The 27,972-nt window shown below is 38.5% G+C and overlaps 1 protein-coding gene across 2 annotated transcripts in view; it reads right to left on the bottom strand.

The window, feature by feature from the left end:
• pax7a (paired box 7a) overlaps positions 1-27,972 on the bottom strand; it is a 60,509-nt gene that overhangs the window by 16,853 nt on the left and 15,684 nt on the right. For both annotated transcript variants that reach the window (XM_016518382.1, XM_016518383.1), the window contains exons 5-7: positions 19,902-20,101; positions 10,897-11,062; positions 9,285-9,481 (exon numbers count right to left, since the gene is read on the bottom strand). In XM_016518382.1, the coding sequence (XP_016373868.1) occupies positions 9,285-9,481; positions 10,897-11,062; positions 19,902-20,101 (563 nt within the window). The remainder of the gene's footprint in view (positions 1-9,284; positions 9,482-10,896; positions 11,063-19,901; positions 20,102-27,972) is intronic.

The following is a 27,972-nucleotide window of genomic DNA, read 5'->3' as shown; positions in this document are numbered from 1 at the left end:
TTTAATACACTGTTAGTGGGAAGAGGAACATTTTTGGAGAGAGTGAGCAGTCAGCTTTTGGGGGAGCTGTCGTGTGTTTACTAGAGGAGAGCAATGCGAGAGAGAGAGAGGGAGGACGGACGCAGAGAGGGAGGGAGAGAGAGAGAGAGAGAAAGAGAGAGAGAGGGAGAGAGAGAGAGGGAAGGAGGTAGGAGGTTTGTTTGCCAAAATCAGCAGGGGATCAGCACAGTGAAAAATGTCGGGTCAAATTGTTCTTGACAGTGTTAATATCTGCACCTCACAGCAATAATTACATGTAAATAAATAGTGAAATAGTGCTCAGCTGGAGTCTAAGAGGAAGAAACTGCTTGTGTGAGATAGCCAGCTGAGACTCCAACCGCTTACACAGGCTCATTTTACAGAAAGTGAACGAACGAGAGAGAGAGAGACAGAGAAACTCAACTCAATGTGGCGTTTGCTAAGACAAGCATCGCCATTATTATTGCTTATATTCAGAGTTAGTGATTTGAACAAACCACAAATACTAAATATTAACCTTGTGAAGCCTACTGTTTCATATTTGACACAAATTTCTAAGGCCTCTAAATGATCAGCATGATCAGAACGTTGCTGAAAACCGGTTATACACAATCTACTACATGCTTGCTGTTGTCTGATTGATAGTTTATACCTTTTTACACTTTTTAGCAAGAAAAAGGCCTTCTAGTATATTTCTAAAAACGTTCTCTTCAGGTTGTGGTTCATGTGTCTTTTTGCTGTGAAATCTTAACCGATTTTTATAAAATAAACATAAAAATAACCTTAAGATACACTTACTGTTCTGAAGCAGGTTTACTTGATACATTTTTTAGAAAAATCATGTTAAAATGTGAGCATCAAATTTGATAATCAGGCTTTTGAGCAACTTTTATTTGTTCATCTCTCAATCAATATTGCATTGCATTATATGGTCTGAAACTACAGATCTTTGATCATAAACTAAGCATTTAAATATCTTACCAAGACATTATTGCAATTATAATAATTATAATTCATTATTAAATATTATTTACATTACAAAGAATCAGAATTTCATCTGACTTTTTGGCCATATCAATATCAGCATTTGCACCATATTGCATATTTGGTGCAATTTGAACCTCTGAATAGTATGAGATCCATATTCTCACTACATCATGCTATATAAAGCCTGATGTATCAAATACGATACGCAACAAAAAACACATATGTGACCCTGGACCACAAAACCAGTCATAAGGGTCAATTTTTCAAAATTGAGGGTTATACATCATCTGAAAGCTGAATGAATAGGCTTTCCATTGATGTATGGTTTGTTAGGATAGGACAATATTTGGCCGAGATACAAGATACTATTTTAAAATCTGTATTTTAAAATCTGTAATCTGAGGGTGCAAAAAAAATCAAAATATTGAGAAAATCGCCTTTAAAGTTGTCCAAATGAAGTTCTTAGCAATGCATATTACTAATCCAAAATTAAGTTTTGATATATTTACAGTAGGAAATTTACAAAATATTTTCATGGAACATGATCTTAACTTAATATCCTAATGATTTTTGGCATAAAAGAAAAATCAATAATTTTGAACCATACAATGTATTTTTGGCTATTGCTACAAACATAGCCCAGCGACTTGTTTTGTGGTCCAGGGTCACATATGCACTTTTTTTTTTTTTTTATATTTTGTCTAAAAGTTCAATAAATTGTTCCATTTCCAAAAAAGTAAACAGATTTTTCTGATTATTATTTCATATCAGGCTGTTTGTGCTACATGCATGAACTGTACTACTTTCCAAATAATAATTTTTTTAGACCACACGGACAACTATTATCTGGCAGAAGATAAAACAGGTGAAAAATAACTTAAATTGAGTGAGTGAGACCAGAAGCATGATGCACATGAGACTGAAGACAGCTGTCCCATGATGCTGCAGTTACACCGGCTCAGCCAGAGCGGGTCAGTCCGAAGGCAACCCGAGACATCAGACAGCAGGTTGCTGGTGTTTGGCTGTAGATGTGTGTGGTTGGGGGTTTGAGTTCGGTAAAGTTAGAGCAGCTCTGCTCATTGGAGTATTAATCACGACGGCGCACCTGTCAGAGTGGCATGTGGAACTAACAGGACACACATTTCACAAAGACGACATCCAAAAAGCCAACGGCTACCAAAGAGGCTTATCGATGACTGTTCAAACCCACAGTGACCCTACAAACCCTTAACCTGTGAACTCATGATTATGAGGGCCTAGGTTACCTGGAAAAATGCCTTCACCTGCTAATAGGTGCTAAAAATCCACTTTAATGACAATGTCAATAAATTGTAGTTGCAGCAACCAAAAAGAACCCGAAAATGCCTCTGAACTTGATACACCTAAGCATGAGTTTTCCTAAATAATGTTCTAATTGTAGCTACAAAGGTTTTTGAAACATGATCCGACAACCACAAACCATTTTATTTTTCATCACTACATCAATGAAAGACACTTGCTTTGATGTTTTATCTAATGCAATGTCTTTGAATCAGCTGTGTTTTAGTGATTTTTAGTGGATGTGTGAAGTCCATGATCCAATAACCACAAACAAACACAAAGACACAACACTGACTCAACACTGCATCATTTTAGCATCTCAAACCAAGCAAAATGTAAAAATAAAAGACACTTAGTTTGATATTTTATCTAATGAAATTGCATTCAGATATTCAAGTGACTTTAGTGTTCAAATACCTCTTTGGGTCACTATATGGGGAAAAACTACAAGTTCAATTACAGTACACTACATAAAAAATACCAGATTTGGCCTCCGGTAAAACAATAAATAAGTCGTCCAGCATGTTGTGGTCTCTAAGTAATTGACATACAAGATACGATCGGTGTGTGTGCGCGTATATGTGGCTATACGCTCGCCATTCTCCATATTATAGGCATTTCCAGTTGCGTGGGACACACGGCATATGAATTGGTCTCAGTCGTTCCCTCCTTTAAATCCCTATCTCCTAGGATTTGCTGAAATTTATATTGGCTGCCTCTGCAAGATAAATGTAAATCGCATTCCCTTAAATTTGCTATTTATCAGGATGCGGCAGCTCACTTTCGGCAGGGGAAAATATCTCTCACCCGCATACAAACAGCCTTGCATTTAAATAGCATTTTTATTGTCCGCCGTAGCCTTTCATCTGAACGGCGGGAAAAAGCATCTTCCTCTCCAGGGGAAGGAGAGGGAGGGGAAAAGAGAGACCAGCACACAGTCGTCTTGAGCAGTCTTAAAGGAAGCGGTCGGGGCGAAATAAATAAATGAAACTCTTTTTCTTTGAGATGAGAGAGGATGTTGCTATTGGACTCAACGGGTGACTGCTGGGAAGCCAGAGATGGAGGTTAAAGAACACAGACAGGCGTGGAGCATCCATGACCTGATCTCATGAGACTGACCACCTCTGAAAACACCTGACAGTCTCTTGTGTGTGTTGCATCATACAAAGTCTTCTTTTCGGAACTAGAATCTCGAATAAGATCCCAATACTAGACCTTTATACTTCAAATTCTTTATACTTACAAAGGAAATGTTTGTCTGTGCAAAACTCACTGTCACAATGCTGCTATGCTCTGAGTGGTTTCTTTCTGGTCCAACTCAGTCCACCATCAAGTTTCCACGATATTCAGGTCCCACCATCAACGTAAATCTAATTGCAAAAATTGTAATGATTTGAGCATCTTTTATGTTCAAACGACTGGGATTTTTCTGAATGTTTTTGAAAAAATCTCTTATGCTCACCAAAGCTGCACTTATTTGATTGATCAAAAACACAGTAAAAGCTGTAAACATTATTTCAATTTAAAATAACTCTTTTCTATTTGAATATATTTGAATATGTAATTTATTCCTGTGATGCAAAGTTGAATTTTCAGCATCATTACGCCAGTCTTCAGTGTCACATGATCCTTCAGAAGTCATTTTAAAATGATGATTTGATGCCTAAGAAACATTTCTGAAAACAGTTGTGCTGCTTCATATTTTTGTGTTGCCTACTTTTTTTCCCGATTCTTTGATAATGCGAAAGTTTGAATAGAATGATGAATAGAAATTTATCTGAAATAGACATCTTTCGTAACAATATAAAAGCCTTTGTCACATTTTTTATCAATTTAATGCACCTTTGCTGAATAAAAGTATTCATTTCTTTAAAAAAAAAATCCTGAGAATGGGAAACAGTACAACATATCCTAATCTCAAAAGGTTATAATTTGAAAAGGGTTTTACTTCCTTGGAAAAACTTTTTAGATTCAACAAAAAATAAATAAATAAATGTTCTCTAGTTTCTTATAGAGAAAAATGCACTGATGCTTTATAAAAACCAACATACTGACCAGAATAATGACAAAAAATGTAACGTTTGTTATACATTCTTAAAATAAAGCTTCCAAAAGAACATTTTAATAATCTAAAGATCTTTTTTTCCATTATAAAGATTATTTTGTGCAATGTAAAAGTTAAATGGATGTTAAAGCTTCTCCATGGAACCAAAGATGCAAATAAAGAACTTTTATTTTTTTTAAAGTGTGAGGAACCATGCAGAAACACAAATGTGACCCTGGAGCACAAAAGCAGTCATAAGTCGCTGGGGTATATTTGTAGCAATAGCCAAAAAAACATTGTATGGGTCAAAATTATTGATTTTTCTTTTATGCCAAAAATCATTAGGATATTAAGTAAAGATCATGTTCCATGATGATATTTTGTAAATTTCCTACTGTAAATATATTAAAACTTAATTTTTGAAAAATGGACCCTTATGACTGGTTTTGTGGTCCAGGGTCACAAATGTCATATGCATCACAAACTAGTGTCCAAGAAAAAGGTTAGAAAATATATTAATCTTAAGGTAGGTAGGTCTGACATTGGCACAATCACTTTCCAGTGTCACCAGGCCTAAGACTAAAGTTACACACTCGAACCGTAAGCCTTACACCAAAACCACCATTTATTTTCTTTTGCCCGTGGCGACAATTTTGGCTGTCTGATGTTCTTGGCAGCTGCCAAGCAGGTCTAGTTTTTTGGAAAGCCTCTTATAGGTCTTTTCCATTACTGCCAAATATAAACAGTATCTGTTTTAATATGGCTTCTAATTATTAAGTATCAATTCCCCCTCTCGCGGCGCGAGGGCACGGGGTACGGATGAATGCCGCGCGCTCATCCGCTTTGATTCGTTCGTCGGGAGAGCGTGCCAGCTGACACAGTGCCCAGTCTGCGGCTTAATGCACACGTTTTTAATAATGTGTGGGACTACACGAGTCTCCGCGGCTCATTGATATTCACGTGCCTAATGTCTTGTCAAAACTGCGAGGCGAGGGAGCCGGCAAGAGAAGCGAGCACTTGAAATTTCTGAGGTAGGTTTCTTTCCTTTTTAGTCGACGCCAGCACAGGGTTCTTAAACGTAATTCATCCCCTTTTTTTCCGAGAAGGACTAATGGAAGAGGGAGAGGGTTGAAGCTTCTCCGCGCTTATCTCTGCCTGACAGTCGCGAGCAGGGGTTGGCGAGGGCTGCTGTTAGCGCGCTATGCTGTGCGGTACGGTGCAGGCGAGCAGGCCCGGGGACAGGGATCAAAGGGAGGCTCGGGTGAGCCTTTTTCTCTCTGATCCCTCCGGTGGCGAGACCCAACCCCGGTCGTGCGCTGCCTTACGCACTCATCCATCAGTCCGTCCGTGAGGAAAGCCTCATTCCACAGCACAACCAACCACACTCCCACACGCAACAACCACTTTTCCTTCCTGCTGTAGTGATACAGTTATGATTTAATCACATTAAAATTCTCTCTGCAACTGCTGGTAATACCACGCAGGCTTCCATGGACAAGTATTGTGATAATACCATGGTATTTCTTAGATGGACTGTCTTTGATGTAAATATCATGGTATGTGATTGTGGTTATTCTGTAATTCCATATGACAAAGTATAATATTTCCATCCTATAATGTACCATAATATCGCAAAAAACGTTTCTAATGCATTGCAAAACAGATTCTAAAAGTCCTCAATGTACTTTAATTATGTATATATATATATATATACAGTGGGTACGGAAAGTATTCAGACCCCCTTAAATTTTTTACTCTTTGTAATTATGACTGTTTTTGTTATTATTATTATTATTATTATTATTATTATTATATAAAATAATCGTTCTTGCAGCGAAGAAATATCACAACCAGGTGCAATCTGGGATGCTTTTTAAACAATATTGAAATATATTTTGCACACTTGTCCTCCATTATCTAGTCAAACCCATACACTTTTCAAAAAAATAAAAATTATTATATTATTATTTCTTTTGTAAAGAAATTCATATGTTGGACCAATTTATATTAATCTACAAAACTATCAAACTATCAAAACAAGCATTCAAACTTTTATGTGGTAGTATACAGAAATACATTGATAAAAAAAAATCAAAACAATCATAGAAAACTGAAATCTGTTTTTCTTCCATGTAAGCCTGCAGACCAGATCCATGGCATTAGACAAAAAAAACATTTATTATTTATTAGGAGAAAGTGTTTAAGCGCAGCTGAGAAGGAAGCAAGAGGCAGTGTCTCCGTCGCCAGTGTTAAATGCTCCCATTAATAGAAAAAAGACCTCCATGTCTGCTGGTATTTACGGAGGTTTGGAGCGAAGGCATTAGTGCTCAAAGCCCCTGTGCCACGATTAACAATCTCTCTCACTGTAAGACGCCCATGTTATCCTTCCAACGTTGTAGTTACGAGGGGAAAAGCTCTTTTTTGTCACCAAATCCTTAATTCTTTCTTCTCTGGAAAAAAAGAGGGTAATACAGAGAATGTTTCTCAATCTGCTTTGAGAGAGCAGGGGAGAGCAAAGGAAACCCCCAATAAAACATGTGTGAACGAAAGGGTAATTGTGGACAAATGCAGCATTGAAATTCATTTTTAGCAAATGGCTGCAATATAACAAACAGTGAAAAATTTAAGGGGGTCTGAATACTTTCCGTACCCACTGTATATATATATATATATATGAATGTCAAAGTATCATAATCCTTTACTGTACCATAGTATCTCCAATCCTCAATGTACCGTAATGGTCATTTTTAAGGGTCCCTCTTATCTTAGGCCAACAATTAATCAGTGTTATTATAGTTAAATCATTACATTGAAATTCAATTAACAGACTAATTAAAAGAAGAAAAAAAAACATTTTCATAAGGAAAGCTGTCTGTGGTTCTGCAGAGGCATGTTGTTTTCCTCGCTCTCCCAGCAGGTGTCCCTGTCAGGCAGAGCAGTGGAATCCACCTCAAACGCTTCTGCCAAGGAACACATTTCCCAGGACCACTCATAAAAAACCATTTCGAAAGGCATAATAGCCAGCACGAGCACCTGACATCTCGTTCATTGTGGTTGAGCAGCTCTAGCTCCATCTCTGGCTCTGATATTCTCTGTTTATTCCCATCTGCACAGAAACAGGAAACTTCTGCCTTATTTTCTCTTGATAACATAATTTAGAGATTTTCTGCTTGGTTATGGGACATTGAGGGATATTAGCTATCTCAGTATGGATATTTGAAGGGTCATCAGGACAAAATATATAATTATGTAACTTGTTTGTAAAACAAACACAGCTGGAGATTTTTTCTCTACTGGAAACTTGTTTTCCAGCAACAAAAATGTCTTCTATTCTAAGAAAGGAAAGGAAAAAGAGTGACATTTCCCTGACATCTTCCAGAGTACGCGTCCTTATCCATCACCTGCTGTGCGACAAAATGAAATGGGGCGATAGGCTCACCTCAACCCAAAAACATATCTGCAGACCAGCCAAGCAATGCCTAATAGACCCCATCTGACACTGCATCACTCCCAGACCAACCTAAACTTATAATCAAGGACTATGACAACAACAACCGCTGGTGGATGGCTTTTCTACTGGCCTGTAATGGGAAAATTCGCTCTGTCAGGATGGGTTACACCAACACCTGTGCTGAGATCAGCAGGGGTCCATTACCGCCCACAACTCGGCCACCACAACCCATTTACAGCCGCATTTTGGTCAATCTTTACCAGCAACCAGTAGCCCATCAAAAGCAGACGTTTGGAGAAATAGGTCTTTCGTCCGAACACATGCGTTTATCTCCTCCAGACAGGTGTTGTCTGCAAAGTTGCAATATAAAGGAGTTATCTTTGATCTAAAAAATAAGAAACAATTTTTTTGCGGGTGTCACAGGAGGCAAGGTGACATCTGATGTTTTGGAAAGGGAAAAGGTTCCCGGCAGTTTCTTTTTACTGAACAGAACAGCCAGCCTTCTTTTACTAAACAACAAATCAGAGTTGAGGTTGGGTTAAGTGATGTCTGATATGACCCCAGCAGATGCTATTGCACCTTGTGAAACCTTGTATGAAAGCTGCTATGGTTGCGCAGACAGTTTGAATTGTAACTGAACTCTGTCTCTCCTGCCAGAAACTGCATTTATCTCCTCACAATGACTCTTCCATCTGGATGAGAGACACATGGAGAGAGTGAGAGGTCCTGGATCAGAAAAACACTAACTCATTATTTCAATCTTATTTTATGCTTGTTAGCCACATCTTGTTGGTGAGGGTCGGCAAGACTGCCCAGTATTGATGGATAATTGTGAATAATTCACTACTTACATGCGATTTGCATCAATACGCATTATTTTTTAATGCTGGGTATTTAAGACAGCACCATTTCTGGAGAAAGTCACCCTAAATGCTCATTAATGGGGACCAAAGAGGATAACTGGGACATTTTTGCAAAAACTCAAACACAGCAACACAAACCCACACATGACACACAACAAGAGATTCAAACACTATAAGAAATGAGTGCAAAAACAAAGCAATTCCTGTCAAATGGTACCTACTCACTCTCATGTACCCAAATATATATTGTGCTATACTCTGACCAAAGCAACATGAATGTAACTTTTCTTGCTAATTATCTGCTTTTGTTCTGAATTATGTCACATTAAAGTAAAAGCCATTTCATGCTGACGATTTCTGATATAAAAACAGCAAAGGTTTGGGAATAATTCTAATAATGTTTTCAGACTAGGAAAAACTAAGCAAACTAAGAAAAAAAAACCCACTTTCGTTTCTCCATATCAGTGCAAAAATGATCTGTTTCCACACAAGCAGCGGATGCTAGCTTAACTCTACAACGCTCTTGATCTCTGAACCATGCTGGCGTTCATTCAGCGTGCCTTTCATCATTCTCACATTGGAAAGAGGCCTCTGCACTAACCTGCGGCGAAAGGCCGTTGCTCACGGGATTCATGTGGTTGCTTGAAACTGACGGGCTCATAAAAGTGTCTGAATAGCTGGAGAAGGTGTGGCGGTTGGATGAGAGGCCGTAGGCAGAGCTACTGTCAGCCGAGAGCCCGCCCTGGTGCATGGAGGAGGGCGGCAGAGGCTGCGGCCGGTGCAAAGTACTGCTGCCATCTGAAACACAAACACAGAGAGCATACTAGGGTGGCACTTTAGATTCTGAAACACATATTTACTATTAACTAAGAGTTTTGCCTCAGTAAAATAATTAATTTGCTGCTTATTAAGAGTAGGGTAGTTGTAGTAGTAGTTATGTTTAGGTATTGGGTATGGTTGAGGGATCTAGAATATGGTCATGCATTAATATGTGCTTTTTAAGGAATAATAAACACCCAAAATGCTAGTAATATGCATGCTATTAAGCAACATGTTAATAGTGAATAGTGTTCCCTAATCTAAAGTGTTGCCGATACTGGAATATTTTTACATCTGGTACTGTGGCAACACCATATGTGACCCTGGAGCACAAAACCAGTCTTAAGTCGCTGGGGTATATTTGTAGCAATAGCCAAAAAATACATTGTAAGGGTCAAAATTATAGATTTTTCTTTTATGCCAAAAATCATTAGGATATTAAGTAAAGTCAAGATCATGTTCCATGAAGATATTTTGTAAATTTCCTACTGTAAATATATCAAAACTTAATTTTTGATTAGTAATATGCATTGCTAAGAACTTCATTTGGACAACTTTAAAGATGATTTTCTCAATATTTAGATTTTTTTGCACCCTCAGATTCCAGATTTTCAAATAGTTGTATCTCAGCCAAATATTGTCCCATCCTTCCATCAATGGAAAGCCTATTTATTCAGCTTTCAGATGATTTATAAATCTCAATTTCGAAAAATGGACCCTTATGACTTTTGTTTTGTGGTCCAGGGTCACATATTGTTTTGGATATGCACCATGGTATTGCAATGAATATGGTACACATTCAGTATCATCTGATACCATTATACCAATAAAGCAGTACTGCTTTTGTTGTAAGCACATTGTTTTTGCAGGGTTATATACCGTTCAAAAGAGTTGGTAAGATTTTATTTTATGTTTTTGAAAGACGTGTCTTAGACTCGTTACATTTATTTGTTCAAAAATACAGTACAAATAGTAATACTATGAGACATACACTAATACATACAATGTAATTTTTTTCTATTTAATATATTTAAATGTTTATTATATTCAAATGTTTTTATTATTATATCATATCATATCATATATTTCTGTGATGTAAAGCTGAATTTTCAGCATCATTACTCTAGTCTTCTGGGGTTTATTATTAACAATTTATTATTTTTTTATTAACAATGTTGAAAACAGTTGTGCTGTTTAATATTTTTGTGGAAACTTTTTTGATGAAAGTTCAAAAGAACAGCATTTATTAGAAATAAAAATCTTGTGGAACATTATACATGTCTTTACTGTCAGTGTTGATCAATGCATCCTTGCAAAAAAAACAAACAAAAAAACTTTTGAATGTTAGTGTGTATCTATAGAGGTTTATGGATTATTACTGTACAGTATACTACCTTGTGAGAGAGTGGTGCTGGGATACGTTGACTCTGGAAGCTGATAGGTGGATAAGGTTGGCATGCCGGTTGGTGGAAAGCCTCCGGGCAACAAGTGGTTGAATGCTGCCAACTGATTTGCTCCCGCTTGTTTGCGCCACCTTGCTCTTCGGTTGCTGAACCAGACCTAATAAAAGATGGAAATGCATTTAAAAAAAAAGGAGACTGACGATTGTGGAACACAAACACCCATTTCTAAGCAAGATTTCATCCACATGACATGTAGTTGAAAGCAATCAGCAGTCTTCCAGACAGGTTCATGGGCATGTGTGTGGCAGAGAGCGTGTCCTCATGAGAAACTGCCTCTTAGCATATACTGAGGTCCCTGTTGTTCTAGTTAAGTGGCTAAAGCTGTGATCTGTATAAACAGGCTGCTCTGAGCTGCCATCAGAGACGAGAGGTCGTAAACAGGTCAGAGGTAGCCCACACATCTCCTCCACAGACATCTTGAGTATGTTTATCTACCTGTGGGACACTTTAAAGAGAGTCTAGAGGACTTTTACTGCAGCGGTGTTGTCTGAAACACACACACACGGGCACGTACACACACAGACATCCGTCACATCTTTAACATACTGCTTCATATCAAGCTATAATACTAACTGTTTGGTTTTACTGAATTAATGCAGATAAAATAAACGGACAATTGATTTTAAAAAACATTTGAGCTTCTATAAAAAGCACTTTATGGACAAAAACTTCCTTTTGTGTGTGGAAGCTTTTTAAAACTACCTGAAATTGGTTAAACTATTTGACTGTTCTTGAAATTTTGAGACTTTTTTCCTCATTTGGGGTCATAAATGTGCATGTTTCTGAATTACTGAAATAAATAAACTTTTCCACGACATTCTAATTTATTGAGATGCACCTGTACTGTATGTGTGTTTTGGAAAGGCTATACAAATTGTGTGCCTATGATGGTGTTAGCCGTCAAACTGACCGCCACTGGTTTCCATGCAATTCATCAAAAATCATCATGAAGAGTGATGCAAAAAACAGACAAACGACAAAATTGGAAATGCATATCCAAATATCCAATATCAGATACACAAATTTATACACATACATACAGCATACTCATTTAAAGCAATAAATAATACTATATAGCAAATCTCAGCTGCCTGTTTTTTTTTATTATTATTATTTCATGACATAAAATAATTATATTACCATGCTGCTCTTTATATAAAGTTAGATATTTAAGTCCAACTTTACCTGCCAACATATATTGCATAAGGTGATATATACTATATATGCATATATATAGTAGCAATTCTCAACAGCTTGATTGCTTGTATTGTTGCAAAATGTAACTATATTATTGCCCAGTTCTAACGTGTTATCCACTATATTATAATGATTTTATCATGATTTTCCGTAAAGCTGCTTTGAAACAATGTGTACTGTGAAAAGCGCTACACAAATACATTTGACTTGTCTTGACTTTACTATTGTGTCAAAGACTAAAATATGAAATATATATTTGATCATTTAGGGTCAATTTGACCCTTTAACACAAATGGAGGACCTGTTTTATTAACAGCAGGATTAAAGGTAAAGTGGGTCATTTTTCTATCATTAGAGGCACTAAAAAAAGAAAGATTCTCAGTTTACATTATTCAGGAAGTCACTCTTCAAATGGCTTTGTTACTTAAAGGCAAAATGTGTCGCTTTTCAGTGTTAAAAAAAACTTTTTTGTTTAAGTCCGACCAAAACAAATGTCCATTCAAAGCAGATTGATTTCAGACAGTCGTCTTAAAACGACAACAATTTGCACATTTTAAACCAGCTTCTCCGCCATCAAAACATGAATATAATTAGCGTCTCTGAAAGCAGCCCGCTCTATTCCACAGGAACAAGACCGGAGCCCTGTGTATGCGAAAGCTTGGAGGACATTGATCTATGCCATGCACTGGCAGTTCATCCGCGTTTAATACACTGTCAGGGCAGTTCATCTAGCGTTGTGTTTAAAACGGGCCGGTCCATTGTGCGTCCAGATGAAAGGTGGAGACAAAGGCCTCTCAATACACCAGGCTGAAAAGTGTCCACAAAGAGTGGGCGTCCCTTTTTAAACGTGCCTTTAAGAGCTCCACTTTCATGGTATGCACACAGGGACACACTCTATTCTGATGCAACGACACCGTAGACACACTCTACAAAACACACACACACACACACACTCGCTGGCTCTTTCTTACAAAGCGCAGCTTACATTGTCCATGTGCAAAACTGTCAGGCCACTAACAGCTAGCATCTCATTCAGATGACTTCAATGGCTCGCCAACTTTCATGCGTCGGATTCGAATCTTTCTTTCTTACGCTCTCAGAAAGTGAAACCCCCACCCGACCGTCATCCTCTCAAAGGGTTTAGGAGGAGACGCTTCACCCCCTCTGCCTGTCTTGAGCCTGAACCTGGTGTAGCAGACAGATAAAGGATGGTCTCGCGTCCTGAAGAAGCTCGGGGAATGCATGTGCTGGGATTCGAACGGATCTCTTACTGGGAATCGGACAAACAGGTTATGAAGAATGGAAGAAGGCTGTCCTTCCCCCACCAACCCAAAAGTGTCCCGCTCTGCTGTGCCTCCTGACCCTTGACCTCTGAACCCCACTCTCCACCCCTTCATCCTTTCATCCTGATGGCCTTCTTTCTTCTGCCGCAAAGTTCAGATACTTACTTCTGTGACATCAGCGAGGAATATTTTATAGTTCGTAGCATTGTTTAGAGTTTCATTCAAGACATTTGTCTGATTTAAGTCATGTTTTTTTCTGTCTGTTGACAGTATTCTGATTTATGGCATGATAAAAAGAGATATAGAATGTCCCCCTTTTAATATGACACAACAGGTGAATAGGTTAAAATAATAAGTATCACAATAGCTTTCCGTTTATTAATCACACTAGATTAATTGTTTTGTATTACAACTTTTCTAAAATGTTTTGTTTAAATATGCAAATAATGCATTGTCTAACTAAATATGCACTAATTTGCGTACATTTCCAGAACAGAAATATGAAGATTAGATAAAGTCAACTTCAAAACACTTGTTTCATTTTGTTCACATATTAAAGTTTGGTCACACTTTATTTTAAGGTCCAGTTCTCACTAATAACTACAACTTTTGCCTCAATAAACTCCTAATTTGCTGCTTATTAATAGTTAGTAAAGTAGTTGTTCAGTTTGGGTATAGGGTAAGAATAAGGATGTAGAATATGGTCATGTAGAATATGTGCTTTATTAAGTACTAATAAATGCTAGTAATATGCATGCTAATAAGCAACTAGTTAATAGCGAGAATTGGTCCCTATACTAAAGTGTTACCTAAAGTTTTTACAAAAATAATTTGTATCTCTTTTTATCACTCCATGTTTTTAGGGATAAAATATAATATAAATCGAATGATAAATGAACAAACCCCTCTGTAAAAACCATCAAAATATAGAAGTGCTGAAGTGTAGATTTCTGGCTCAGCGCAGGAGATAAAAAAATTCATTTTGACAAAACAGGCTTTAAAGATTAGTATTGTAAATGAAATCTACAGGTGCAAACAGATAAAGTGTAATAAAATACTTAAAAGTGTATTTTGGATGTTTCCTTTCCACCAATCTGAAAGAAGACATTATAGATGCAAAATACCAGCCCAAAATGTCAAAACTGACCAGTGCATGAAAATCAGTGTTTTTGTCTGTAGTGTCTTGCCTTAAGATTTTTTTTTTTCTTAAGATGCTTGTGAAATCTTTAAGCAAAAGTTAATTTACTCTCGTCACTTCACAGAGATTTAGGTTGTGATTTTTTCTACAGGAACATTGTTCCTGGCTTGTTTCTTCTCTGGCTTTTTGCTTCATCTTTCATCCTCACACATAAACTGTGCACATGCATTACCACACAATCTGTAAGATGCGTAATGCTATGGCAATTCATAAAGAGATTTAGGATGCATCATTCTCAGCGAGCTGCCTGCATCCCTGTGGTCAGAGCACTTACGACGCAGCCAGCAGATCTTGTGGCTTTACCATGTGCTCCCGTCTGCCTTAATCACAGCAGCAGCCTGTGAAGCATATCTGTCTAAGTGAATTTGCTGCTTTTGAAAGCAACGTGGCGTCACAGAGGTGCACGAGTTAACTCTATCAAGTTAAACATTAAGCCCAATATGCCTAAGTAAATACAGTTCTGTTTTATAGCACAGAGGGATGCGTCATCATAGCGCCTTGCCGAGATTATTATGTGTGTGTTTTCTGAATCGCTCCAGTCGTACCCTCTGAGCTGGATTTGGAACCCAATCACAAAGTCACCTTGAACAGTCCCAGATTCCCCCTCTTGCTGTCTGCAATCCAGCCTAATTCCTCCACTGAGACGGTTTTCATCCAGCCCACACCAAAACCACTTCAGCGCCGTCCACTGACAGCAGTTCTTAGGGAGAAAGCTGAAACAATGGGGCCGATACAGGATAAACAGTTCGAAATAATGCTAAATAAATAAATAAAAATAATAAAAAAGTTCCATTAATGCAGGATTATGCATTTGAATACATTTGCACGATTTATTTGAAGGGACAGTTCACCCAAAAATGAAAATCATGCACTTTATTCTCCTTTATTTCATTCTAAACCTGTATAACTCTCATTCTGTGAACACAAAAAATATATTTTGAAATAATATCTGTCTTTTTTGTACTTTTTTCAGTGTCTTTTCTGACTTTCCTTACAGTGAAACTCAAGTCACATTCATTTATATAGCGTTTACATATTCTTTATATGCGCTTATTATTCTTATTCTTCATAGCGCTTTATATAATACATCTTTTTTGGTACTGCAGAAGAAAGTAAGTCATACAGGTTTGAAATGGCGAGTAAATGATTCTTTTTGAGTGCATAACCCCATTTTAATCAACCAAAGTTCAATAAATAGCTTCTGCACACCTCAAATCGTGAAGTGTGTGAGAAACTGTGTGTTTAGCTGATCATGTGTGCATTTGTTTCAATCATTAGACTATAAACCCAAAGACAGAGCATCGTCTGGGCTCAGGCCTGTCCCTGTGTCCAATGCAGGAATCTATGGAGATTTGTGTTTACTGCACACACCTGTCACGGATAAACAGGATAAACCTGTGTGCACACTCACAATGTTTCTTATTCCTGTCTTTTACGGGATGTTTCCTGCACCTCAAGTCCCTTGCTTGTGAGACCGCTGTGTACACCAAAACACATCCACACGTGTGCACTTAATAAGTCACTGCAAACAGTCGCCCGTAAATCCAGGATAGTGTTGGATACAACAACAGTCTCCACTCAAACCTGTTTCTTCTTAAGGAAAATGTTGTTAAGGGATACTTTTAAAAGTTTTCAGGCCATTCACCTCGTGTTTCAAAGGAATGAACATTAAACAAGGGCGACATCTGTTTTTATACCAACAAATGTGATTTAACCAACTTCAGTCTAACAAGCAATGTGTTGACTACATCAAACAAATCTTTTCTTCTGTGGCCCGCTTGAATTCTCTCGCTCTTTTTCTCTCTGTCTGTCGCTATGCTAATTAACATTAGTGGGAACGCGAATTGCAAAAAGGAGACTGGGATTACTTAGATAAGAATCAACGAATACAAAGCGTCTAAAAGAAAGTAATTTAAATTCTAATAATGCGAAACTGTTAGAACATTCTCACTGATGCATTGCAACAATTTTGCTCTCTACAGTCTTCATAAATCCTATTTATTATTTTATGGTGCACAAGCTAAGACTCTCAGGAACAGAGTTGCCTGTTGGGCTGGATGGGATTTTCTTGCTAGCATTTTTCTGGTCGTGAAAGGGGATCTATGTCAGAAAGGAGGAACATGAGCCAGCGGCGCGGCTCCCTTATGACTGCTAACTGAAGTGGAGCCTGCCGTAACCTCTTAAAAACTTCAAAATGAATAAGAACAAAATGCAATTAAATTCATCGGAGATGATTTATAACAACCACCAGCCTTTCTGCCGCTCTCCACTTGGTTGAAAATTCTCTCTTTGTTTCACCAAGCTAACACTTAGAACGGCCTGCAAACGTTTCTCATTCCACTAATGGTCTGAGTGGTGGCTCGACTTCCTCAGATGTCACATGGCATTTATGTGGTGCTCATTCGCCTCATGGAAGTAAAGCAGCAGGACTATGAAGCCACAGGGAGTAAGCCTCTGCAAGGCTACATAACCCTGTCACCAGCCTTTAACATCCCCGCTACCATCAAACTAAACTGAAACCGGTCTGGGTGAGATATGGATTGGGGTACCTGAATTGTCAGATAGAACTGCAGTGGATCTGAGGAAGGCTGGGGCAACTGGATATACTAAAGTTTTGATGAAGTTGGTTAGGATGGAGATCTTCAAATAAAAGGGAATTCACATTTGAAAATAAATGCACCTCTCCAGGATTATTGGTGCAGTTATTCTCATAACTATCTGATTATCTTATTATTCTAAACCAAGACACATTCAGTAGTTAGATCTATCTATCTATCTATCTATCTATCTATCTAATATATATACCTTTAAATTTCAAGGCATTTTAAATGCGTTTTTAATTTCCGAAACACGTTTAAAGTTTAGATAAAAAATCTAGTTCTAATTCATTACACTTGAATTTGAATTCTGCATCCTGTTTGTTACATCAGTTCAAATTCTGGAATTTAAAAGGCATTCTCAGTTTAATTTCAAATGGTTACAACCCTGCTCTCTATTTTACTTGCCATGCATATCATTGCCCCGAGACTGCAGAAGGAGGGCTGTCTAACACGCTCTGGAGTTGATGATCCAGGGGTGGAGAGGCCCCTCTTTTGGCCCCTGTCTCACCCCAGTGCCCTCTTCTCCACTCCCCACTAAACTGACATCTGCCGGATGAGTCTGCACAGCTGTGGCAGAGCAGGTCACCAACCCGGCCAAAGGTCTGATCTCACTCTGGCCTGGGAGGAATCTCTATACAGAAACCTGCCGACATACCCGAAGCCAAACCAGTGGGAACTTCTGTGAAACGCCTCTAATGGTAGCTGCATGAAGAAGACCTGCATTCTTGCCATGAAACAGCATGCCATATTTTATTAGAACACTCTAAAACGTCTCTGCCAAAGCAGCTGCCATAAATTGGCACGTACGAGCCATGGAATATCTTGTTGGGTCTCATGCCAAACTCGGACACCTCGTTGAATTAGTGTTTTGGGTGGGTTAAACGCATTATCAAGTACCCTTTAATGTCAGTCCAATGGAAGGTCAAAGTGTGAGCTATGATGAACTGCAATTTTATGAGTAAATCTATATGAGTACTATACCAGACTGACTCCTTTAACAGTTAAAAGTCAATGGCAAAACCACACATGAAATCCCCATTTGGAGGGGGCTGCTTTGGGGAGGGGATCGACTTTCACAATAGACTCTACAGAGAAATGCTACAATCCCCCCTCAACACTAGACTGAGCAGCGAACAACACTGAAGACCTATGACCAATATTTACTGTGCTTAAGCAGAGTCACTTTCTCAGGGTGACCTTTTTGGAAGATTCGGTTTGAGTTGACCTTTGGAGATTTTCAAAGTGTTCCAGAATTAGATTATGAGAGAAATTGCATTAACAAATTATATCAATGGCTCGAAGACCTCAGCTTTTCACATGATATCCCTTTAGCCCTATTATGCGAGAGGGGGAGATGTGTCCTTTTTGTTATTCAGCCTTGTTCAAGGTTTTTCTTCTGGTTCTATCTCTTGTCATTTACATCAGTTACCATAAATACGTCAAGAACCCCCAGGGGATTCTTGCGGGCCAAGAAATGAACAACTGACCTACAAATATGGCTCATTGGTTGCCATAACATGCTGGAACAGAAGATGCTTGTGTTTGACAACCATGTTGCTTTTCATTGAACAATTAGATATGTTTTTTTCACACCCTTGGTCTTATGCTTATTATTATCACAGTTAATATGAATGGTAGAGTTCTAGTTGTTTAACTCGGGGCTTTCCCTTTCTCCCTTTCAAAATCCCCAAGACACCTCTATCTTTTTAAATGCTGTTTAAGTAATAATGAATGCTTTTACATACACCAGAGCTTAGCAGACATAAACCTACAATCAATGCAAATCGGTCTCCTAAATACATCATGTGTGAAATATTGCAAGAAAACAAGCATAGCATAAATCTCTCAAAATTCTCCCAAGAGTGTGGAAGCAACTATTTAGACACATATGTCTTCTTCCTTGAATGCTCAGAGACAGACAAAGACATATGTTAAATCAGTTACCCCGTCAATGTGTATGTTCTGGTGCGGAACCTAAACATAGGTACCCGGGATCTACGGAAGGCGACATGAGGATGAGAGTTTGGAGAAACCTAGACCCCCCTACCCCCACCTCGCCGAGTCTTTTACAAGCACTTGATTGATTAATGTTGTTGTCAGGGAACATAGTCCCCAGAGAGAAAGAGAGGGATCCTTTCTGATATGTAGAGGGATTTACAAGTAGCGGCCAGCTTTCAAGTGCTGGGAAGCGATCGCCGGCCAAGGGAAGAGATGAGAAATCCATCAGGAATGCATTTTGTCTGCTCTTCTTTCTTCCCTTCTCTTTTTCCCCATCCCTCTTTTTGTCTCACACTAGCTCAGAGTGCAGCTGCTGCTATAATTCTACTGTATTTGCTTTGTGATATTACATAAAACTACAGGGTTCACAAACTGTCAGGAAGCATCCCAAAGACTCTCGGTGAAAGTAATAGGGCAGAGCTCCAACTGTCATCTGACTGAGAGTGATGTACTCCCGAAGGGGAGGGGAGGTCAAACAATTAGTCTCCGCTGAATAAATAAATATAACAAACACCAGCAATAAACAGGCATCTGGATGACAAGAGAAGAAACAACTCCAAAAGGAGGTCTAAAAGCCAATCAGATAGTTAAACTCAATACATTCAGTTGCAAAACCGTGCAGGGGAAGTACAGATATCTGTGCAAGTGAGCTTATCCCACCTGTACACGAGCCTCGGTCAGTTTGGCCCTCTGTGCAAGCTCCTCTCTAGTGTAGATGTCGGGGTAGTGTGTCCTCTCAAAGGCCTTCTCAAGCTCCTCCAGCTGCTCCGCCGTGAAGGTGGTACGGCTGCGTCTCTGTTTCCTTTTCAGGGGCAGGTCTGGCTCCGACTCCACATCCGAACCATCGTCCGTACGGTTACCTGCATACACAGTTTGGAAATAAGTCTTTGAGAGGCTTTGAACATCAGCACCAAGTCTCTGAGGCTTTAAAAAATGGCAAGTTATTTTTAAAAATTTGATATGTACAGCAATTGAAAATCTCAGCTGTCACCAGTAGAGCAGCATACCATGAATTTGTCAAGAGAAAATGATCCTGAAAGCCGAGACCAGCTATCACGGCGATATTAATGCTTCCGTTATCTCGACGTGTCAATGGAGCCCTAGATACCGTTTTATTGGGTCTTATTCATATGTGAGAAGTCTTCAGACACATAATCCTGCCACTGAGCCCTGGAGAGGCCTGGGGGACGTAACTGTGAGGGTTAGGGTAATCTACACCAGACACCTTGCTCTAGCATGTCCGCCTTATTCTCTCTGTAGCGGCCTGGGGCTAGCTCCTAAGAGCAAGTGTTTGAAATAACAATGTATGAGACTTCTGGGCCATTGAATCCCTCTCTTTGTGTTTCAAGCTAGTGTTCGAAATATATTACAACATATTTTACATTACTTTTTTTCAGGCATGCAGTCAAAGACAAGTGCAGATCGCAGTTGGCAGTTTGCATTTTAGCCAGAGGAGTATTTCCCCGGCACAAAGACGAACACTACTACGACCGAGCCAAGAGAAGCGTTTGTAAGGAGAGATATGGAGTGCGTTAAGATATATTACTGAAATACAGTACCATGATAATTGATCCTAAAATTGCATCATACTTTATTTGTGAGCCACCTCTGTATATCTATTCATGGCAGCAGTGAATAGAAAAGGTCCTGTCACAAAAATCACACTTTTACATTTGCTTCCTTAAAACGCATGAGTGCTAACAAGCAGCGTAGCGTGAGTCTTGCTCCAGGCCCTTTGGTCTTGCATCATCCACGGGGGAACGACAGTAAGAAGGGCTCCGATCTCCTTCCCCCGCAACACCACAGCTGCCACTGTGAAGACAAATCTCCTTTGAGCCATCATTCGCACTCTCTGCCCACTGCTGATCAGCAGGTTCCTGCACCCTGGACCACTTCACACGAGTTTTCCTGCATCTCCGTTTTCTTCTGCCAGACCGGAGCCTGATCATCTCTCTCAAACCCCCATTTGTCAGGCCTCTTCTGTGGCTCATAGGCTGCCAGGAAAAGAGGTTACAAAAAGGCCTGTGGGAGTGCGCTAGTGTGTGGATATTAGTATGTGCATGGGCGTGCGAGTATGTCCATTCGTATCGGCGAATGCATTCTTCTTGGTGCATGTGCAAGTATTGGGTACACTTGAAAATGTGCAATGCAACTGCCAACAACAAAAAGAACCAAACTGCGGGCGTGCAAGTATGTTTGTGCATGTTTGCGTATCCATACACGCATTCTTCCTAATTTTGGTGCACCAAATACTTGCACAATAGGAGAAATTAAACTGCAAATTATCAATAAAAAGAACCAGACTCTGGGCATGCAAGTATGTTGGGTATCAACAAATGCATTCTTCTTGGTGCATGTTGAAGTCCATGGAAAAGACAAAACAAACTACTGTAGGATCTTGAGTATTCACGCATACATTCTTCCTGGTGCATGTCAATTCTGGTGCACCTAATACATGCACAACAGAAGAAAAAAATGCAAATTATCAATAAAAAGAACCAAACTCTGGCCGTGCAATTATGTTATAATTGCATAATTATGCAATTATGTCTGGCCGTTACAAATGCATTCTTGTTGGTGCATGTGGAAGTACATGGAAATTATTAATATAAAAGACAAAACAAACTAGGGTCTTGTTCATTTACAAATGCATTCTTGTTGGTGCATGTGCAAGTATTTGGCACAACTACATCAACAATAGAAGAAAAACTCCCTTCTGCAATGCAACCGCTTCAAGACGAACCAAACTGCTGCAGTCTCCAGACCAGCTCAGGAGTTTAATTAAACAAGGAATTAGCGGATTATATGGAGACTATCATTACAGACCACTCGAGCAGTCTTCACAGAATGTCTTTTTGTCTCCCCAAGCTCTGGCTCAATGATTCTCAATGGATTACATGCGACCGCAGGACATGAGTCCGCATTCATTAAATCAATTCCTCCATCTTCCACCTTTTAATAAAGATTGATTTTTTTTTTTTACAACACTGCCTGGCACTCCAGCACACGAAGAAAATCTTGAATATACAAAGTTGAATATGTACATATCCTGGATATCCCTTTGTTGGTTTTCATGAGGATGCGCCAGAGCGATTTGTTGCTAACACACCATGACAACACTTGAGACTGGCGCAGTGGTCTACGGATCACTTTCCAAAGTCACCTCGGCGTCCTGAGGGGGAGGGAAAGACGTGCCGCTGTGATTTTTGTTTCATTGCACAGTTTCGCCACATGATTCATGAGGCAAGATTCTGTCAGCGTATCCTGCGCTTGCGTCTCTTGACGCATCAAAGCCTTTTCACTTTTAATTACAAAGTACTGTAACCATATCAAATCCCGCCACAGGTCTTTTGTATTGAAATATTTCACAAAACACACGTAATCAATGGGCAAAACTCAGAAACAAAACTCAGGTTGTTGTTGCCGTCTCACAAGCTCTAGCTCAGCCGTCTTGCGAGCCCAAGACTGAAGGTCAACAGGCCCCCTGACAACAGCAAAGGATTATGGTAATGAAACAGATGCTGGCAGAGATAGAGCAGTGAGAGGGGCATGATACAGGCCTCGTCTCTGTCCCGAAGACATCCACTGATTGGGATGCTAGCTTTTATCAAGGGAACAGAAGCCCCAAATGGGTTCAGGTTATGGCAGACATGTAATATGCTACAAGCATACAGTCCCTGCTAGCTGCTAATGTGAGGGTGGAGTGACTTAGCTGACTGTTTAAGTGTAAAATGAGATGGCTAAAAGTATACGAAACTCTTGTGTAGCTATTATAAACTAAATTATTGCCATTATTCCATAATATATATATGGCTCTCATTCTGTGTTTTAAATGCACTACATTTAACCAAATTAATCAGGGGACCAAAAAAAAGCAGCAGTTAATTTGCACTTTAAACACAATTAAGCCCAAGAAGATGTGAGGTCAATTCACAAGAACTCTTCCCTGTTTTAAAACAATAAGGTACATCCTGACTAATCCGCCTCACAATAACCGAGCTGTAATTCTATTTGAGGGTTCTGGGGATATTGATAAAGTCCTCTGCTCACTTATCAGCCAATTAAAGCCTAATTATGTTCCATTCATTCTGTGCTACAGCCTGAATGTTTTTTCCTCCAGGGCCCAACGTGATCGTTAACGAAATGTTGACTTTGTGCCGAGTACTTAATTTGCAACAAAATTAGGGGTGTACAGAATGCTCTGACGAATTTTAGATCGTATTTCATTTAAAAACCAAACCCTTATGGAGCAGAGGGCTAGAAGAAGATAAACCATTACGAGTAGGTTCTTTGCTTCTTGGATGCATGAATCACTAAAGCCAAATCTCATCCATTTAAGGCTCATTATCTGCAAGAGTTAAGCCAACATACACATTTAGCTCAATTTAGCAGTGGTTTACGTTAGCTTTCGTTGGCTTAAAGGGATAGTTCACCCTAAAATGAAGATTCTGTCATCATTTACTCATCCTATGATGTTCTAAACATGTATGACTTTCTTTCTTCTGCAGAACACAGATATTTTAAAGAACATTGAGTTTCAAACAACATTGGACCCCACTGAACTTCATTGTATGGAAAAATCTATATTCAAAATATCCTCTTTTGTGTTTGATAGAAAAAACTTTTTGGGGTGAACTATATCTTTAACAGAAATGTGACCATATTACAAAATCCTAGCTGGTTAACAGTTGAATTAAAGACAGTTCTGAAATAACCTTTTGTATTATTTTTCCATGATTATATTACCCTTTTTCAGGAGCTTGCATGCCATAAAGAACCACGTTTGGTTACTCAAAGAATCTTTTAATGAAAAGTTCTTAAAGGAACATTTTTTAAAAATCCACTATAAAGTACATTCCAATGGAAAGGTTCCACTGATGTTAAAGGTTCTTAATGGAACCATCAATGGCAATAAAGAACTTAAGAGTCTAAAAACATTAATGCTAACAGCACAGTGATTTAAGACATCTCTTTTCTTCTCTAAGGGCTCTAAAAGAAGCATGTTGAATATAAGTACTATGTCATGTGGCTAAATAAAAAATATAAATAGAGCTTATAAATAGAGCATATAATGAAGCTAAAATAAAAGTACCATGGTACTTTAGTCATTTAGTAGCACGGTCTGATACCATCACTGTACCATGCTATACAGCAGCGTTTGTTAGTGGAACACATCCAAGTAACGGTGAATAACTAACTGCTGAAAATCCCATTTAAAACAGTCTCTTTGTCTGCCTGATCTATCTTTATCGTTTTAATTATATCACCCAACAGCATCAAAAGTGATTTGCGCAGCTAGAGTTCGATATATCATCACCAAAGCTAAGAGCCTAAAAAGATGTCAAAGATCCTTATAAAAAAAGACAATTGAAAAGCACGATTGAGCCAGAATTCAAAGTGTAGCTTTTTGACATCATCAGAATCCCAGGAATTAGTCAGGGATGGCGGATAATAAAAAGCCTCCATGACACAGTGAGAAGGAGGTAGAGAGGCATCTCCAGCCTCATCTGCTAAGATTGCCTTTGAATCAGTATTAGCTCAACATTACGGTAAAATTCAATGCAGCCGCTTTTTTTTAATACCGTAACCAATGTCCTCAATATCAGCTGTACCTTGCAAACTACCCAAGACAGTGTGACAAAAACAGACAGGGCTTTTTGCAGTGCGGCATTAGCTCATAATGGCTTATTTTGAAAAGCATATTAGTTCCAGCATAATTACAATAAAGTCTTACGCTTGCTATTTTACAGGCATTCAATAGGACCAGCCTCGAAGCTGCAAATGACACCAGTTGAGTGTAGCTGACAACACATCTTTCCCTTTTTTTTCCCCCTTTGGCATCTTCCTACCCCCACCCCATCCCATATTCCCACAGGACAAAAATAACAGCGTCCCTGCTTAATTTTTGTTTACATGTTTATTTTGTACATACCCTTTGTAAGAGTCACTGGAGCAATTATACTTTTTGTCACTCTTGGAGGAGGAGAGGAGAATCATAATGCCGAACAGCCCATAACGAGCCGAGTTTTCGCCGTGCGATCTGATTTGATATCTCTGACATCCATCTGCCTCTCTTTGCTATCTCTCTGGCTCACGGCCTGAATATAAAACTCAGCGTGTTTCCTCAGGTCTGTTAAGGGATTGATCCTTTGATACTGGTGTGCCTACGGTGGGAGAGGGATGTGGAGAATACAGCAAGATCAAATAAATGACAGAACAATTTGCATTGTTTAAGATGGAACTTGAACGTACTTTTCCGGTCCTGTCCCCACAGGGTTAAACCAATCTGACGAAATGTTCAAACAGCAACATTTCAAAAAAAGTCCATGAAAAGGCTTGGATTAACTATTACATATGCTTATATATACACAACTATGATGCAATATTGCATGTTGACAATGAAAAGAGTATCTGGAGGAATGTTGCTCATTCGTAGCTCATTAGTTTCACCTAAAGCTTCCCCTAAAAATTCAAAAGATCAATGCAAGTTATATACATTAAGACTATAGTGCTGTAAAATGAATCTGGAAAGCAGCTAAGATCATTTGGCCTCAAAAATTAATGAGAAGTGTTCATATTGAGATCTCTGACCTTTGACCGTTGCAGTTTGGAAAATTTGAACAGCATTGTTAAGATCTCTTCTGAAATGCCAATTACAAGAGACTTTTCTTCAGGAGAAACATGTGAGCAGCAAAAGTCTACATTTGCTCTCCAGACAAAACTGAAGAGAAACAATGCTAGTCAATGTCATCAAATGCATTTTCGTGCACTTTCAGTCGGACTAAAGAAATAAAGTGTCTGAAAATGTCATGTAAATTCATTAGTCTGACTGAAATCTGTGCAAGTCAGAATAACAGACCTAGATAATGTAGGTCAGCCTCATCCAGCAGATTTGTGACCCTGGAGCACAAAACCAGTCTTAAGTCGCCAGGGGACAGGCGTGCCGAAATATGAGAGCGTGAAGGACTTGAATGGTGGGATTTTATACATAAACATTGATACAAATATACAGCAGTGTTCAAAAGTCTGATCGAAACCAATGGAAAAACTGCAACTTTTTTACATTAATTTTTTTCATGGCATATTGTCAGCATTTATACAATTTCAGTGAGGAATGATCAGTTTTACTAACTGACATTTGATTAGTGACTATACATTTTTTCTTAATTTTACGTTACAATGTTTTTTGTTTTTGTTTTAAAAATGTGTCAATATCCTAAAACTTTGTTCATTTCTACACTGTAAAAAAAAAAAAGAGTCATAAAATTATTGGAGTTTTTTTTTTTTTTTTTTTACAAGAAAACTATTTCAGTCATTTGAAGTTCTACAAAAAGTTTCATGTTTAACTCGTTTAAGTGTTACTTTTTTATTCTTTGTAATTATTTGCAAAATGTACTGTTTACTGTGTACAGTAGGTATGTATTTTATACATCAACATTGCTACAAATTTACAGTGGCTTTCAAAAGTCTGATTGAAACGAAAGGAAAAAAACTCTTTTACATTTATATTTTCATTGCAATTCATATTATCAGCATAGCAATTTCAGTGAGGAGTCACATGATCAATTTTAATCCACATTTGATTACTGACTTAGAAATAGCACAGAAAATTATTATTTTTTTCTTAATTTTACATGACATTTTTTTTGTTTGTTTTCAAAATGTCAAAATCCTAAAAAGTTAATTTCTACACTCTAAAAAAAAGTATTCTTAGAAGTCATAAACAAATTATTGGAGTGTTTTACAAAAAAAACTATTTCAGTCGTTTGAAGTTCCACAAAATTTCATGTTTAATTCAATGTGCTATTTGTTAATTCTTGTAATTGTTCGCAAAATTTACTAGCAATTGTTTACTGTGTTGGTTTAAACAAAAAGTCTTAGACTTTTTGAGCCCCTTAAAAAATGGAGAATAAATTCTTTAAAATATCGCCTTAATGACCACCTACTTTAGTGGTTGATGTTAAAATTGCATTTTGATTTTGATTAATCCTTTAGGGAAAAAAAATAAAAGAGGACGCCATTTATGACTCTATACACACTCACACACGCACTGTCCAAGCAGGAATATTTTAAACAGAATCCTTTTGAATTCCTGTCACCATAGGGAGCGAGAGAAATGAGAAATGGAGGATGCCTCCCTGAACCGTTTTCTTGAGGGTCACCCTACCTCTACCTCTGTTCCGAGGGAGCGGGGCTTAGTTTTCTGCCAAAATGGGATTTCGTTTCCTGGGGTTGGGTCCCTGCTAATTAAGGTCACAGCTAAAGTAATGAAATTAAGAAGGACCACAAAGCAAAAAGGGAACCCAAGGGGTCTGTGCCAATAGTGCAGAAGCCCCTTCAGAAGGCTTGAAAGGAAAAAGCAATGCAGGAAATCAAATACTAACTCTGAGCTCTAAGAAGCGCCTGTTTATTTTATCCAAACTGTAAAAGGATGGAGTTTAGGTAGGAGACGGAATGCACTCAAGAATTGAGATATGTGCCTGAAGGACGGCTCTGGAGTCAAGGCATATAATTCTTTCATCATAAAGTGGTTATATAGTACAGACAAAACTCAGTGTGAGTTCGTTCTGGAAGGGGGTTATTGCCATACTTTTTTGGGGCAGCATTCTGGAATTTTTATTTTTTTTTCTAAACCAACTGCTGGTTTTTCCTTATCAAAAGATGCTATTCGTGGCTTATCAGAGTAGCCTAGAAGGTACAAAACTTGCATGGATGACCCATTGCTTGCTCT

The sequence above is a fragment of the Sinocyclocheilus rhinocerous genome, unplaced genomic scaffold, assembly GCF_001515625.1.
Source record: "Sinocyclocheilus rhinocerous isolate Xijiao unplaced genomic scaffold, SAMN03320098_v1.1 scaffold147, whole genome shotgun sequence".
Taxonomy (NCBI): Eukaryota; Metazoa; Chordata; class Actinopteri; order Cypriniformes; family Cyprinidae; genus Sinocyclocheilus; species Sinocyclocheilus rhinocerous.
This window is presented reverse-complemented; position numbering and strand designations above follow the sequence as displayed.